The sequence below is a fragment of the Solea senegalensis genome, linkage group LG16 (genome assembly GCF_019176455.1).
Source record: "Solea senegalensis isolate Sse05_10M linkage group LG16, IFAPA_SoseM_1, whole genome shotgun sequence".
NCBI lineage: Eukaryota > Metazoa > Chordata > Actinopteri > Pleuronectiformes > Soleidae > Solea > Solea senegalensis.
The window spans coordinates 8740612-8757529 of NC_058036.1; the positions used below are offsets into that span (position 1 = coordinate 8740612).

At 39.0% G+C, this 16918-nt stretch overlaps 1 protein-coding gene across 1 annotated transcript; it reads right to left on the reverse strand.

The window, feature by feature from the left end:
* Positions 1–2260: 2260 nt before the first annotated feature.
* On the reverse strand, positions 2261–15652 carry psen1 (presenilin 1). The gene is made up of 11 exons (XM_044047783.1): positions 15554–15652; positions 12957–13045; positions 10101–10432; positions 9573–9714; positions 8372–8439; positions 7424–7644; positions 6079–6177; positions 5543–5626; positions 5296–5469; positions 4739–4857; positions 2261–4567 (listed from the first exon to the last, which is right to left on the reverse strand). The coding sequence occupies exons 2-11, from the start codon at positions 12993–12995 to the stop codon at positions 4412–4414; spliced, it is 1434 nt and encodes a 477-aa protein (XP_043903718.1). The 5' UTR covers positions 12996–13045; positions 15554–15652; the 3' UTR covers positions 2261–4411.
* Between the last annotated feature and the right edge of the window lie 1266 nt (positions 15653–16918).

The following is a 16918-nucleotide window of genomic DNA, read 5'->3' on the forward strand; positions in this document are numbered from 1 at the left end:
TAATTCAATCTTTACATGCAACCGCTCACTTCCCTGCACTTATAAAATATCTATTTACGAATATTTACGTCACAGCACACTTTGTGAGTTTTGTGTTTGAAATCCCCCCGATTAACCTAAGTGTACCCAGCCGCTTCTGTTCACCCAGAAGCTAAAAACGCAGATTTTCTCTATGGACTTTGGCACAAAGAGTAAGTGGTTCACAGAGCAAGAAACCTAATAAAACCTAAACCTGCTTGAGTCACTTCCCCCACCAAAGTCCATAGAGAAAATCATCAATTTTACATCACCACCTACAGGAATCGTTGATCTACTGCTGCCGCCTCCATCAGCATGTTCAAATGTGTTGTTTTGTGACGTTAGTGTGAGGAATCATTTGTTTGGATTGACCTAATTCACACAAATGTACTAAACAAGCCACGAGCAGCAGCTCCTGTGTCAAGTGATAATCATATTCATAGACCTAAGACAGAATTTATTACATGAGTCTTTTGTTAAGTGGCTACACAATCAGTTTTTCTGTGTTTTCAACCTCTGTCTCAGGGTAGTTCCTCGTGGATGGCAGTGTGCTGGGGACGTGTACATTGTACATGCGTGGTGTAATATAATCTGGACAGAGCAGGTGTCTGGACTCGATGCAAGAGAGGAATTACGGCGTTAACTGTGTAGTTGTTCACCAGCTGAGTGACAGGACACACATGCCAGAGGCGAGGCCTGTCCGAGGAGTCCATCACTGGGGTTAACGGGCTAAACTTGCTACACTGATATGGAAGTAAATCTGTGCCATCTGAGTTTGAATTCGAATTTCTAACACTTAACTTTTTTGCATCGAAATTAGACTTTGAATTTTAAAAACCATCAAATTTCAAGCACTGATTTTTTTTCAAAGTTGAAATAAATTCAGTTGCAAAAAGTCTCAAAAAATTCATTTGCAAAAACGTCAGTCAATATCCGGGTCACCAGAGAGAAGCAATCGATCCCTGTCTCAATTCATCCAACACCAAGCCAATCAACTTACGCTCTTTGCTACTGAATTTTTTGCTACTGAATTGTTTGCAAGTGAATTTTTGGTGACTAAATTTTTTGAGACATCTAATTTTTTGAGACATCGAATTTTTTGCAAATGAATTTATTTCAACAAAAAAAATCTAAGGCAAAAAAAAAAAACAGTGCTTGATATTTGATGGTTTTTAAAATTCAAAGTCTAATTTCGATGCAAAAAAATTCAGCGTTACAAATTCGAATTCAAACTCAGATGGCACAGATTTACTTCCTTACACTGAGCCACTGTCCCAGCCAGCGAGGACATGGCACCAGATGGAAAGCGTGTAAACGCTGGATGCCAGTGCATCAGCACCTCGAGGAAGGTCCACACTGTTCCCGCAGGCTGCTGAGACGAATGCCTCAGAGAATTCAATCACTGGAAATCAGCGCAGATGAAGCGTGAGAGGAAACAGCGTGAAAACACAGTATTAGAGGGGTGTTGAGCTTGACCCGTCACCTCTGAGGAAAATGTAAGAGAAAACATCACAGTATACAGCTTTGTCTCTTCTGTTGAAGTGGTGGAACGTAATGAATTGCGCTCACTCATAGTCTGTAATAAGTTAATTTTGATTTGTATTTGCACTTGGAACTCAACTCAAATGCACCTTTTTAGGTGTAGGACCTTCCACGTTTGGTTAAATGTCAAGATTTTTCCCTAAGTTTGTTTGAATAAAAACCACCACAGCAGATGCATAGCAAAACACATGGACATGCAAATCAGAGAATAAAAAATAATTACTTTCATTGTATTTGTAGTTTTCACTGTTTTCATCGTGTACTTGTTTTAAGAGCAGATGATTAAATGGTAATGATTTAAAACTTTTTGACACAACAATGATCAAAACATTGTTATTGTAATGTAATTTATGGACAGGAGTCAGTGTTTACAGCTGCACTACACGTTACGTGGGAGTTAACTCTGCTGAACCAGCATCGGAGGCGCCTGTATTTTAAAAAGCCAGTCACAATCACAAGTCACCACTTGACAGCAATGATGCAAATAAAAAAGCAAAACCAAACTATGATTACGATACAAACTACGATATAAACACAGACTGTTGTTTTTCTACCGCCTCCACACTGTGCAATTAGTTTGAACATCATCATGACATCAATTTTTCTATTTCGGATGTGAAACTTTCTCAGAGTCACCAGAGAGAAAAGAGAGATTTGAGAGTGTGCACATGCAGCAGTTCACACATAGGGAGTAAATGGGTTATTTTCACTTTGTTTATTAAAAAAAAGAACAAAATCTGAATTGAATAACCTTTGCATAACACACATGTACGTATGTGAAGGCCAGAACAAAATCCAATCACCCCAAATATTCCCCCGAAAGAAAAAGGGGAAAAGATCTCCGAAGGTTTGAGAAAAGTCTCAGAACAAGTTTAGTAGATTGTTCCTTGTTGGTTTCTTTTCTCTGCTACTAATAGTGAAAGTCGAGCGCAACATCAAAAGAGCAACGAGTGCAGCTCATCAGCACAAACCACCGAGTTTGAGTCCATACACATTTCAAATCAAAATGTTTTCTTGTTCAATTGGATTAAAATAGCCAACTAGACTCTTCATGTTTAACGTCCACAAATTCAACTCCCTCGTTTACAAGGACAGGGTTTTTCCTGTTGTTTGTTTGTTGTCACGTTTTCTCAGATTTTTCTGATCTATGTGTCGGGGATCCCCGCTAACATTTATGTTTCAAAAAGTACAAAGTGGTGCTTCTGCATATCTTAGGGGGGGGAAAAAACAGTGTCTGTGTACAGACAAAATTATTTTAGTGTGTGTGATGTAGCATAGTTTTAAAGACAGCACCAGGCGAGCGTCATAATGGCAGCTGTTGCCTAAAGGTTCGGAGTTTGCGACCAGACGATCACAGGTTACAATCCCTGGACATGTTTACAAAAAAAAAAATGTACATCTCAGTCAGGGTAGAGAATGAATGAGCATGTTTCTGTCTCACAATAACAACAACAATTACGACGACTACTACTGAAAACGCCCTTGAGCAAGGCACTGAACCTCCAACTGCTCCAGCAGAACTGCTCAGTGGCTGACAGCAAACACAGCTAACGGCAGCGGCAGATGAGTCTCGGCGTGAGCGTGTGTCAAGTTGACTCCCTCTGCAGTTCTGTGCCGTCAATTCAGTCAATGGGGCAACAATAAGCTGTAGTGTGTAACTTTAAAGCATAATCAAATGGCTGTCACATTCACGCCACTGTCAAATGAGTTCACACAACACTCCCATAATCATTTTTAGATCTTATGGAGCCACGCCGCACACACGTAAAGACTGACTGAGGCGACAGCAGCATTGAGCTAGTAAAGCGAGACGAGTGCAAACAGGTTGGAGTACAAACAATGAGACATCCTTTCTGTTACCAAACACCAGAGGCAGAACAATAGAATCACCAAAGGTTACACACTACAGCTTTAAGTTACGAAAAGGGGGTGAAATCAGTGTCACATAAACAGTCAAATTCTTGATATACATGTTCCACTTTCCCACGTGTGAAAGCTACACGTGATGTGTTCAACACATCGTGTTCAGTGCAAATCTTTCTGGTTGTGAATCTCTCCAGCGTCAGAGCTTTGAGATCATTTTTTTATGTCAAATGTGGGTGGAAAAAACAAAAGGTCCTAACCATTGGAACAGTGGTGAGGAGAGCACTCTGTGGTGACCGACGGCTCATTCACAATCAAACTATACATTTATCGATCTATAATCAATATCATCATCGCGTCTCCATTACTTGAAGGCGTTTTTTGAATCTTCAGTGAAGCTTGGGGTCGCTCGTAGCTCGGAGGATATGAAAAATGAAGGGAAAAGTTGTTTGATTTAAGTCTTAGGAGCAGAAATTCAATCAAACTGTCTTCCTTCACCCAACAGCTAACACCAAGGTGTCCATGAGCAAGGCACCTGCTGTTAAGCCCCAGTTGGGGAAGACTGTAGTTGAACCGGCTCCTAGATATGAATGTGAGTGGAGTGAAAGCGGGCGCTGCTGGACGAAAAAGTAGCAGATGAGCTGTTGAAAAGCTTCCCTGGATAAATAAAGGTAAAATATTCTCACTCATTTCAGATTTTGCCTGAGACCAGTGATGGACAATTTGAAGATGAGGTCCAAAGTCGAGCCTGAAATGTCATTTCTGGGTTTAAAAATGGAAAGTAAAATATGTGGGAACAGCTGTTGTAGGGAATACCGTCTCTTGGCGCCAGAAAGAAAGGCAGAACAAAAATAACTTGTGTCCCATCATTGTGAGTTTGTAGGAAAGGATGAGTCATCATCTTTTGTTCCCAGGCTGTGAAAGGGACACTCTCATGTTGTTAGCCAGAGACTCATGTGGGTGGGAAGGTTATCAAAGCTGCGTCCTGCTAAATGTAGAACTGGTGTAGCGCCAGCTTGTCCATGAAGGGCCGTACCAAGTTGTCGGTGGCAAAGTAGAAGACCAGGCCGAAGAAGATGGAGATGGGAAGAGCGGGGAGTGCTTTCTTGAAGATGGCGAGGAGGAGCAGGGTCAGACATAGACCCTGCAGACAAGACACAATAAAACAGGAAATGACACACTGAGTGACTGCGTACCAAACAAAGAAATTAAGCGGTTCACACAACGTGGGGTTAAGACATTGCGCTGAGAGACAGAGACAGGGTTGCGGTGTCTTGAGTTTGACACCAAAATAAGCAGCTGCGGTGTCACTCACAATGAGGATGGCTACAAAGCAGGCGAGCGTGGTGTTCCAGTCGCCGCTGGCTGCAGCCGAGGCCTTTCCCACCAGCATGCTGTAGAAGATGAAGTCTCCGAGGCCGAGCTTGACGCCCCCTGAAAACACAGGAGGACACCACATTCAGGGTGGAGTTAATTATTCTGTCCCCACACCCTCAGAGCCCTATAGAAATCTCTTCTTAGACTGTAATTAGCGTTCAAACACAAGCTCCGACCCCATATTTACTGAAGCTTTAGGTTACAGGGAATGTGGGCGCTCAAATAGTACAGACACCAAACCGAGCCGTTGCTAATCTGCTCCAACTAAAAACAGTCCACAGACTAACGTGCACGCACATTCACAAACACGCTAACTTCACAGAAGGGTCACAGAAAAATTCCTAAAAACCCTTTTATTTGTTTGGAGGAGAGGAAACTTGAAGATGATCATATCAGAGATAAAAGAATCATCTTATTTCACTTCACTTTGTTTGTTATGACAACATCAAACAATAGACGACAGAAATGTAACGCAGTTCCGCTGCGAGCACTCACGCTCCTCATCGTCTTCTTCAACAGGGGGACGATCAGACGGCATCTCCTGGACCTCCCTCCTGGTCTCCTCAGTAGACTGGATCGCTCCCAGCTGGTGCTCCTGCTGGTTGACCCAGGTGGAGTTGAAGCCCCCGTCGTCCTGCGACTGAGTGGAGGGCGCAGGAGACGCCACGGCTGCAGACCAGTGATATCAGTCAGGATAAACAACAACAGCTGATGAACAGTAAATACTCACAAACTCACTCACCGTCTTGTTGAGGCGGCTCTGCTTCTGTCGAGTTCCTCTGTGGCCTGTCAGTGTCGGCCATGTTGACGAGCCACACCATTGTAGCTGAGGAGGAAGTGCATTTGAAAGTTTGTGTTACAAGCAATAATACTAACTTAATACTAGGCCTTGGCCACTATGGGCAATTCTATGCCTGATGCCAGTTTTAGAAATCAGGGCAGCCAAAAGTTGTTGATGGAGATATTTTTGGCCCATATAATTTGACATTTTTCTTTTTTGAATCCATCTGATAATGTTTCGTTTAGTGACAACAAATAATACTTATTTATGTGCTGCTGTTTGATTAAAAGAGTGTTTACAAATTAAAGAGACAGTTCTTACCTAAAGGCAGCATTTAAAAGCATAGAGTTGCTGTGATTGGTTTAATGGATGTGCTTTTATGTATTATATTTAACTACAATTTTATAAAGTGTATATACGTAGCATATTGCCTGATGTATTGTACTACACATTTAGATTTATGACTTGAAACTTCATATTTAAGTCCATAATCTTACAGGAATAGATGAGAGCTGGGAAGATGGGTTCGTTCCTCTCCTGAGCCGTTTCCACCAGGATCCTCAGAGGCCCCTTAGGACAGAGCACCGCTAACAGATCTGTCACAGGAGAGAAGACGGATACACAAGTGACGTGAGACACCAAACAGAAGACACAAGGGTCAAAAACAGCAGGCGGAAGCAGACGTATATAATAACAGGAGGTCAAAATGTCTCTGATTGAGTCGACAGGGAGTGTGAACTGTTAAAACCTCAACTCTACAATATGTGCAATGAGGTTTAGAGTAAATTAAACTATTATCTCACTGAGTGGCAACTCAAAAAGATGTAATTTAATTTAAATGCCTTGGTTTTATTCTGCCAATGGGTTTTCTTTTTGATGATTCCAAATGTGAACTGTGTCATTTCCATTTATTGATATTATTAGACAGCTAAAATACAAAGAAGAATAACAGGAGAAAGTTTTCAAACGAACTACACACAATATTCATTATCAACTACAGTGGCCACTATTGATGACAGCTTGTGAGAAATTCTTCTTCTGATAATTTCCTGCAATAAAGAACAATCAGCTTTGTGCTTTGATTTCTGCATTTTGTAGAATCACAGTCTTCCATCAAACACGTTTGTAAAACGTGTTGACACATATGGCATCATCCAGTTGTAGTCGGAATACGGAGTTCCTAGTCAGACTTTTCAATGGGAATGCCCCCCAGGTCGGATTTCCAAATCGGAAAGTCTGAGCAACCTCGCAATCCTCGACTTAGAACTCTAAGATAGCTGCTATTCTCTTCCATAGTAAAAATACTTAACTGTTAATTTCTCTGTTAAGTTTTGCTGCTTAGAGCAAAATATCGTGTAGAGCATTGTTAAGGACCGGTAACAAGGGCTAGCCCGACATACCTTTCATTTCTGACGTCTCAACACTGATGCAGTCAATTCTGACTCAGTTCTGACTTCCAAATTCTAACGTAAATAGAACACACCAATATCCCGCAGTTCACTAATGATAATTGCTCACTCCCTATAGAATATATACATCACACTGGAGAGGTAACAAAATCCTTGCGTTATATTTAAGAAGCAGTTTTTCTACTTATTAAACTTAATGAAGGATTCAAATGTTAATACTTTTTAATGATCTTAAAAACTCATATTGTGTAGAAGAAATTATGTTAGGTAACGAGTACTTTGAGTAGTTGCTTTCTGTCCTTGAGCACTAAAAGGAAACAGATGACTGAATGTGGCACAAAACCATCTTAAAAAGATTGTGTCAAAGGCTTTTTTGTTCTTTAAAAGCACAGAAAGGTCAAAGTGAACAGGAAGAGGACAGTGGAGGATTTACCATAGACAGATATGACAGCTAATATAAGCCAGGCCGTCCACTCTGGCAGGTACTTGATGAAAACCAGGGCCATGAGGGCGCTGATCATGATGAGGTAGGCCTGCTGAAGCCGCAAAGGTCCTTTCCAGTGAATACACATCATGCCCACCACTCCGAAGTTCCAGATTATTATTGCCAGGGTGAAATAGTCCATGGCCACATTGTAGGTCTTGAAAACCTCTCTGTTGGATGGAGAGAGACAGAGCGTGAATACTTTATCTGTCATCGCAAAGAATCACAACAACTTGATTTTAAAGACTAGAGCAGTGTTTCCATTAAAATATATAACATATTAAAATTCTGAAAACTAAAATTCATTGAAAGAATATGTGCCTTCCTGCTTAACTGCGATTAAGTGAATATTGGGAGTCAGTTCAACAATATAAGCACTAAATGGTGCAAAAATCCACATTACTAAAGAAGGGAAAGAAGAAGGACTGTCCGTTTCTATCCATAATTTGGATATATGTTCAAACTTCGGGGAAAAGTTAAATCCCGAACCTAAAAATCGTCTTTGAGGTCAAAATATACAGCCTAGAAGCGAAACAGACTGTCTTCAAGTAATCAAAGTCTGATCCACAGCTGAGGAATTTCCTGCCGTTTCAGGTATTTTTGTTACTTTTCCAGTGCAGCAAAACGCAGAAGCTGAGTCACATGATTTTAAGCACCAACATTTATTCACTACATCCGTTTCCAATGCATTCGTAATCCCATTTATTTGATTCACCAACTTTTCCTCTAAGCATAAAACTTTTGTGCAATATTTCAAGACATTTCTGAAATGTCTGTAAAATTCATTCCAGTTTTTTAAGGGCAAATGAAAAATGCACATAAAAAACAGACGGATAAAAAAAAACAAAAAACACTTTATAATCAGTTAGATAAAATGTTCAGGGGGGCATGGCTTACTTGAGGTAGATGTAAGAGAAGAAGAAGAGCAGGAGCAGAGAGGAGAGGAATAGCCAGCCTTGGATCACCTGTGGAGACAAAGATATACGGGAATTTAAATAACAAGGTTTCAACAAATCAGTGCTTGCGAAAACTTGTTTGTTTTAAACTACCAGCGCTAGATGAGTGTTTTTTTCCAGAGTGGACAAGACAGTGCGCAATACCGAGTTTTGACAGAGCAAAGATCCACTCTTGTGAAGTGCTCAGCCTCAGCTGCGCCTGTCTGCTCCTGCTGGTGTGTGAGGTTTCACAGCACTTATACATTTGAAACAGTACAGATAACTGCTATAATTTAAAACCCAGGCAGCTTTTCTGCACAGTGTATGTGATAAATTATAATTTTTTTTTTTGTTTTTTTACAATTGTTTTTATTTTTATTTCTAAATTGATTTTATTTTTATTTCTCCAATTTTTACTGTTAAATGTTTGCCATTGTGTATGAAATATGCTATATAAATAAAGCTGCCTTGCCTTGCCTTACAGGACTGTGCAGGTTTACAGAAAGCGCTATATCAACATTGTCTTCTCTGGTCTATTGGTTTTGGCCCAGAACAACGTTCACACCTCTATCAACTAAATATGATGCAGCTACAATATTTGAAAAGTAGGAGCATCAATCTATGACAAGTCACTTTCTAAGATTAACCTTAAACAGGATTAAGATCCCTCAAAATATTCCAACATAAAAAATACTGTCCAAATAATGTACAATATAGACTGCTGGCACATACAGCACTGACATCAAAGTTTAACAAAAAAAAAAACAATGCCAAAGGGCCAACTCTAAACCAACAGGACACACCTCTTTGTGTCAAATTTGAATGCGTCTTTATTAGTATTGGAACAGTGAAGCCAATTCCTTTATTTTTGCCACAGACTGAAAACATTTGGGTTTGACATCAAAAGATGAACATTTCAGCATTTACTTCCAGGTATAAGCTGAAATTTAGGAATATAAATATAGTAGGGTACTGTATGTTTACGTTTCTATAAATAAAAAATAAAATATATGCATATTGAAGAAAACAGTTCCATTGTTAAAGTTATTAGCAAACCCAAGTCAAAAAGAAGCAGGTAAATCGGTTTTAAACAAACCTCACAGAGTGAATCTCAGGTCTGCTGTGACAGCATCATGTGTTGCAGTGCGATTCTGAGTGTGTACCTTGTAGCAGCGGTATTTGTATAACAGCACCAGGACCAGGGTCATGACGATGATCACAGTGATCATGATGGTGGCATTCAGGATGGAGTGCAGAGCTCTCTGTCCCACCGTGTCTGTGTCTTCAGGAAACGGTGTGTAGATCCTGAGGGCGTGAGTCGGGGTCAAGTTATCAACAGCAAAGAACGGAAAGTATATCATACTGTACATGCAATAATGAAAAAGGTGAATTCTTCTAACTTACAGTACCACGACATGAATGAAATTGTTTTCATGTAATATCTGAGTACAGTTTCTGTGGGGGTTCAGTTGGGTTAAATTGCTCTGGACAAGAGCTAAAGATATAAAATGTTATGTTTCTGTTCTCTGAGCCAGACTCTGCCACAAAGCTCAGAATGTAATTATAGTGAAGTCTTGAAATTCAAACTATGCAAAAGATAACGCATCAACTCCACCTAGTGGCTAAAACATTATATGGCATTTCACTCACACACCAGAAGTGAGTGATCACCACACGTCACAAACACTTACAATCTCTGTCCATCGTTCTGAGTGTAGAAGCCGACTGACTTAATGGTTGCCACAACAACCACCATGCAGAGCGTGACGGGGACGAACAGCATGATGACGTGTTTGGCCCCGTATTTCAAGGTCAGCTCTTCATCCTCGTCCTCCTCGGTCTCCACCACGCGGGGAGCACGGGCGGTGGGTGGCTGGCCGTTCTGCTCTGGTCCACTGCCTCCTCCTTCTCCTCCTCCTCCTCCTTCACCCCCTGAACTTCCCCTTGACCGTGCTCTGGGCACCCCAGCCTCCTGTGGCTGCGGCTGGGCAGGTTCATGAGCTGCACTGGACCCCTGTTGGTCCTGTGGGTATTAAAGAACAATCAGATTTCAGGTTTTTGAATTACTCAGTTTCGGGTCTATTAAAAGAGATTGGGTTAGGACCCACAGATTCTATTCAATCTATACATTACATTACAACATGCACAAATGTGCTTTATTGCTTTGTGTTTTGGTGAATTGCTCACAATAAACTGTCTATTTTTTAGTCAAACGATAAATTACATTGTAAATTGTAATTTTTAGGTTGTTTGTATCTTTACTTGATGCTTGCTTGTGCAATTATGAGTGACTCATCAGCAGAACATTAATGTTAATAATTGTGGGAAGGTTTAGCAGCGGTGCTCTTATTGTGGTGCACTGCTGCTGAATGACAGTGGGTGGAAACACCGGGGTTCTCATACAAAATCTTTCTGTTTTATATTATTTTGACTTTCTTGTGATCAAAAGAACATCACAAAACAAAAAAATACTGATATTAACCAACAAGATGATGCCAGTTTATCAACTCTATCTAAGTGTGGTCCAATAAAACATCATGAGCCAAATTGTAATAACTTGATTTACGATAAAATCAAGTATACAATGTAACTTTGACAGTGCTTGATCAACCCTGTTATTTTTCTCCCAGTGTTTCTTGTAATTCAGTGCTCAAAAAGCAAAAAAAAATGTTGCTGCCTCTACATTTTGATGGCTGTCACTGAATCTACAGTGTTTGGCCAGTGATGTGGGTCTATCAGTCCCTGGGCTCTGAGAGTAAATCCAGAATCACAGCACACTATCCAATCAGGCACCAGAACTCCATAAAGAGGCGGTCCTCTGTGAACTTGGGCTGTTTGTCGGTGAAGCAACAGGCAGAAAGTTAGCCAAAAGATGACGTCACTGTCAGTAACTTCACCGCCTTTTTTGTGAAAAGTTCTGGGGAAAGAATAAGATACAAAGAGTGAGATCTAACAAAGTTACCCACACAGATATGAGGGAATCATCTGTTTTCAGGGTTCATACACCTCTTATAAGGTCAAATTCAGATGTGATAAATTATATATTTACATGAATACACATGTCAAACACAAAATGATTATTCAACTTTTGAAAATGACATTAAAATAGACATTGTTAGGCGGGGTACACGATAAACAGATTGTCAGTCCATCGCAGGGACACATATACAGACAAACAACCATCCAGTCTTTCACTCACACCTACGGTCAATTTAGAGTGTAAGAAAGTAGGAGCAGGAAAAACAGATCATTTGTGGACAAAAACAACTATATTACAGGATGGTTGTATTTGTTGACAAAACAGCTTACACATTCTCACACACCGTGCCAGTTCTTCCAATTATTACAACACTCATTCCCACACACCCTTAGTATCTGTTCTGTCAGGGAAAAATAAAAAAAGGGAAACTCAAGGAGACTTTGTGAACTAAAACTGTCAGACTGGCGGTCGAGTCGAGACATGCGATGACCCAGATATGAAGCAATCTCATCAGGTACACAGAAAGGACGACAGGAAGAGGCATCCCCAAAGACTGATCTGAGTAGTGAAAGCTGCCGCAGCTTTAAAAAAAACCCAAAAACCTGTGTAAAATGACCTCAGCGTGTGGGACAATACGTTGTTTTTTTTATCATTCCTGGGAATAAGGCCAATGCAAATAACAAGGATGCCAGATGCAGAAAACTTCACTAACTCAGCTTAATTTGAGTATTATGTGAGAGTAGGGATGCACAATGTTGAACTATTTGCCGATATCCCATTGACTTTCTTCATTAGGCAAAATAAATAAACAGAAAAAAATAGCTGTAGAGGGTGCCAGCATATAAGTAAAAGAGGTACCAGCTTATTTAGGTGCAAGAATTAATGACATACATTGGTGTGACTGCAGACTCCTTTGCTCACCCTCCATTTTCCTTGTATGTCAGGGAACTACTGTAGGCTTTGCGTACCAGGAAGTATGTCAAACATCAAACCACTCAGGCCTTCCCTTACATACATATAAAGTCTTATTCAAAAACTAGAACAAACACAAAACAAACGCATCTTAAAGCGATTATACTCTAAATAAACATACTTATGGGTAGTCAATATTGAATATCTGCCAAATAACCCTCCGAAATGTTACACACTTGACCTTTAAATGCTCTTTCAAGTCATAGAGACATGACCTTACAATGGTCTGAATGAGAGGAATGTTGAACGCCAACAGAAGAGAAAGGGAATTATTGTGGTACTTTGTGTACACAACTGATGTTGGGTAAACAAAAACCTGGATGATTTATGAGCAGACAGTGACAGTGAAGGCAAACTTTGACCTCTTGAATACGGTAGCAAAGCCACTCCTTTATGGCAAAGGATTATGTAACCTTGTTTCTACTTTATCTTATAATGAGACCTAATAAAAAAAATCAAGTCATCAAACTGAAACTCCTCACACACTGACTGTGAGACAGAAAAGACTCTTTCATCACTGATGTGACACTGAAACACGTATTGGCCAATCATTACCCAATATTTTAGCAACTGTGTCACCCTCTTTCATACTCACCCTATTGTTTTCAACGTCCATTTCAATATTGTTCACCATCGTTGACTCAGCAGATACTTGGCCTCACATGCAAAGCGGACTTGTTTTCCCTGACGAGAGAGAACAGAAGATAAGGTTCAACAAACTGAATGAGGGGTGTAAACAAACACAGTTTCATGAAACTTAAAAACGAGGGATGCACCGAAATGAAAATTGTTGGCCGATGTGAATTTGACTGGCAAAGAAAGATGTTACCAGCCAAAATGTCTGGTGGAAAAAAATAATTAAATCAATGACTAAGGGGCTGTCCACACAGAAACGGATTGAGGTGAATATGCACAATTTTTTTTTCGTCCACACAGAGACGGCGTTTTAGGACCTGAAATGGTATTTTTTTCCCAATCCGTTTATGTGTGTCTGTGACTTTGTGTGCGCGCTGCGTGTGTCTGACTCTACACCCACAGTAAATACAGTTAGATGGATCTCACTCGTGCAGCAGAATTGTGAATTCTTATAGTATTTGTTTATGACATGAGTCACTGTTTTTTAAAAACTAAAAAAAAAGTCACCAGGGGTCTGTAAATTCGCTAGATATTAACACGGAAATGGCATGAAACGAAATTAATATTCAGATACCTATGACATATGTTAACAAGCGAACCTAACTATAAAATAATTTCACACCTCACTTCAATGAAACACCAACGCACACTGACATAAATGGAGAACGCACTGCTTTATCCCCGCATCCAAGTAGTGATCTTTAATACGAGGATCGAATACAGCTGCGATGAAGTGCGAGTAGATCTTAGTAAAACATGTTGACTTTTCATCGTTTTCACTCCATGGTCCTCCTCAACCTCTTTGTGTAGAAGACATGTTAGTGCGGCAATTAATGGAACAACTCACAGATGCATCAGATGAGCTGATGTCTTTAGATAACTGCTCAAAGGGGGCAAGAAGAGAATGTTCACCATAAAGATGTATGATACTCACTGATGTGAAGTGAACGTCGCTAGGAGTTCATAATCAAGCCAATTAGCCAAGTTTCGCTTTTGCACATAGAGACTTTCCTGCATTTAATAGGTGCTGTTCCACCGTGTACTCACATCTTGTTGGAACTGTTTTATTAGTGTTCCAAACTGATCTTGGACAGACTCTAAGCGGGAATAGACAGACGCATGTTGGCTGCAGTTTTTGCATGCATCATCACAACATCCTGTTTCGGTCATGTTGTTTTGGTGTTAAAGGCGGTCTTTAACACACAATTTCTGACCACTGACAGGTAAGATTTATGATACTATTAAAAAAATGTGTCTGTAATTAATACCTGTGTAAAGCTGTGTGTACAGTCAAAGAGTTTTCAAAGAGCTCACAATTATCATGGTAATATTTAAGGTTCTATATCATATACATGATATCAACTGTATGCCATATCATTACCAGTCTACATCCTAAAAATTCACATTTTGTATTTCTATATCATGGTCTACATCCTAAAAATTCACATTTTGTATTTCACATGGAGGGCGAATTTTATATTGAAACTTTAGCATTAGATATAAAACATTGTATCATTTTTATCTATTTAAGCAAAGAGATTATACTATGTGATGGGTTTAAGTAGAGAAAGTCTACACTGACATCTGATTTTTTTTTTACTTCACATTCACCTACTTTATTCATAAAATATTTATTAATAATAATTCCTTCAGTTTCGATAGGGTTCGAGCACAAGGTAAAATAATAATAATAGATTTCATAAGCGCATTTCAAAACACCAATTATTCTTCACAGAACAAGCAATCAAAACAAAGGAGAAAAAAGATAATACAAATTGTCAGCTAAATTGTTATTATCGCTTCAGGTGTTTTTTTTAATTATTAAAACCAGTTTTCTTATTTCTCAGCTTCATAAATTTGAATATTTTGAGATTTGTTAGCTCCATATAACAAAGAAATAATCAAAACTGTATAATTTTTGATTTATGAACAAATCAAGAAATTCAACATCATCATTTCCATGTTTGTAAACACTGATCAACATTTTTTTATAATTTTCAAAATAATATTTACTTGTAATTTTAATTAATGTGAAATATAAAAAACGACTGCAGTTGTCACGTAAGATTCAAAAATACAGTAGGGAATCAAGCGCCACTTGTGATACTTGGTTGAAAATGTGGACATGTCATTCATCTAAAACGACACAAACCACGCCGAGTTGAATGTTGAAGGGCATCAAAACGTTAAACATCCTCCTGTGCACATTAGTACTAAACATGTTATGTGCATAACGGGAGTGTTGCGTTCACGTTACTGATTAACTACCAGATAATAATACTGATAGATTTTGAAGAGTAAGATTAAATGTGGCATACATCGTATGTTCTTAATAATAAATATTGTAAAGTTAAGGTGATGCTTTTACTGTGTGAAATTACTTTGAGGTGGGTCCCTCACTACAACAACCAGTTAGCCAATAATGTCATAGCGAGCAGCGGCCGCGCTAATGAGGCTAATGCTACACAACTTGCACGGCTCACAAAAAAAAGCATTGAAGGGGAAGGTAGCGCTTAAAATGTTGACATTAATCTAAAGTAAACTGTAAATATTTACCTTAGTTTGTGTTTCGAAGTAGGCTTAAAACCCGGGGGCTTTCCCGTCTTTGTTGGACCTGTATTCTCACAGAACATCCGGCCGCTGGTGTAAACTAACCAGAACTACTTCCGGCTCCTGCCCTCTCACATCCGGGAGGCGTTCACGATCAGATCAATTGGTGCTTATTTCGCTCATTTTTCAATTCAAAATAATATTTATTCAAACGTACATTTATATAAATCACATATATATTCAGTGTTAGCGTTTCAAGTAGCGACAGAAAAAGTAAATAAAATGCTGCCATGCCGCGTTCAAGTCATGTCGTTTAAACGACCGTTTCCTAATTATATGGAGCCCTACTTTTTAAAAGAAGCGTCGATTCCCTCATAAATCGCGATAAGAGCAAATTTGTGCATGATATGTTATTTATAGCTATGGAGATATTAGTAGCTCCATTTAAAAATATAGTTCATATTTTGCTGTTTATCCTGTGTTTTTTCTTTCCTGAACTGGACTGTGAGTCTGTAATTTAATTTAAGAATTTCCTTTCTTTTTCTGACATTTCTAGATAATGGACTTATGAATTTGTAGAAATGTATCTAAAATGCATATCTTGAATTGAAATATACACAAATATCTATTAAACAAACTATTGCTTTCCTGTTCTCTTTGTTATTACATGGTAAACATGTGGGCTGTCCTCCCATAATTTCAAAACAATTCACACAACAGAATGTATAGATTGTTCCAGACATGATTTCTACTATTTCAATATTATTCTCATTTTAAAACTTTTGGAACATTTAACCTTTTCTGTAATCTTTACCAGGCAGATCAAAGATCAGCAAGACAAAGCACACAGATTAAAGGCAACAACACAAGTAGTACACACATGGATGTGCACACACATGACAAAGCAAGAGGACTTAACATTTGCCACTGTATTTTCTGGAGAAATGCATTTGTTGTAGATCTCAAAATCACACAAAAGATTCCCAAAGACTGTGACAGGTGGAAATGGAATTGAAGAAACTACTGGTATGTTGGTGCTGTTCTACATAAGAAAATGTGTTATTATTCATCAGTGATTAAGATAAGATAAGACAAGACAGTCTTGTATTAGTCTCACAATGGGAAAATTTGCAGTGTTAAAGTAGCAACGACAGTCGGGGTAAAGGTAACAATTAATAAACATAAACAATTTAACTATCTATGAATATACAATAGAGGAGAAAAATGTTGACTATTAAGATTAGAAATAGAATAGAATATGCTGTAACAACATGTAGAAATAAAGCAAAGCAAAACATAAAATATCTGTATTTACCATGCAAAATAGCACTTTTCCACTATACCTTTTCAAGCATGACTTGACTACTCGTT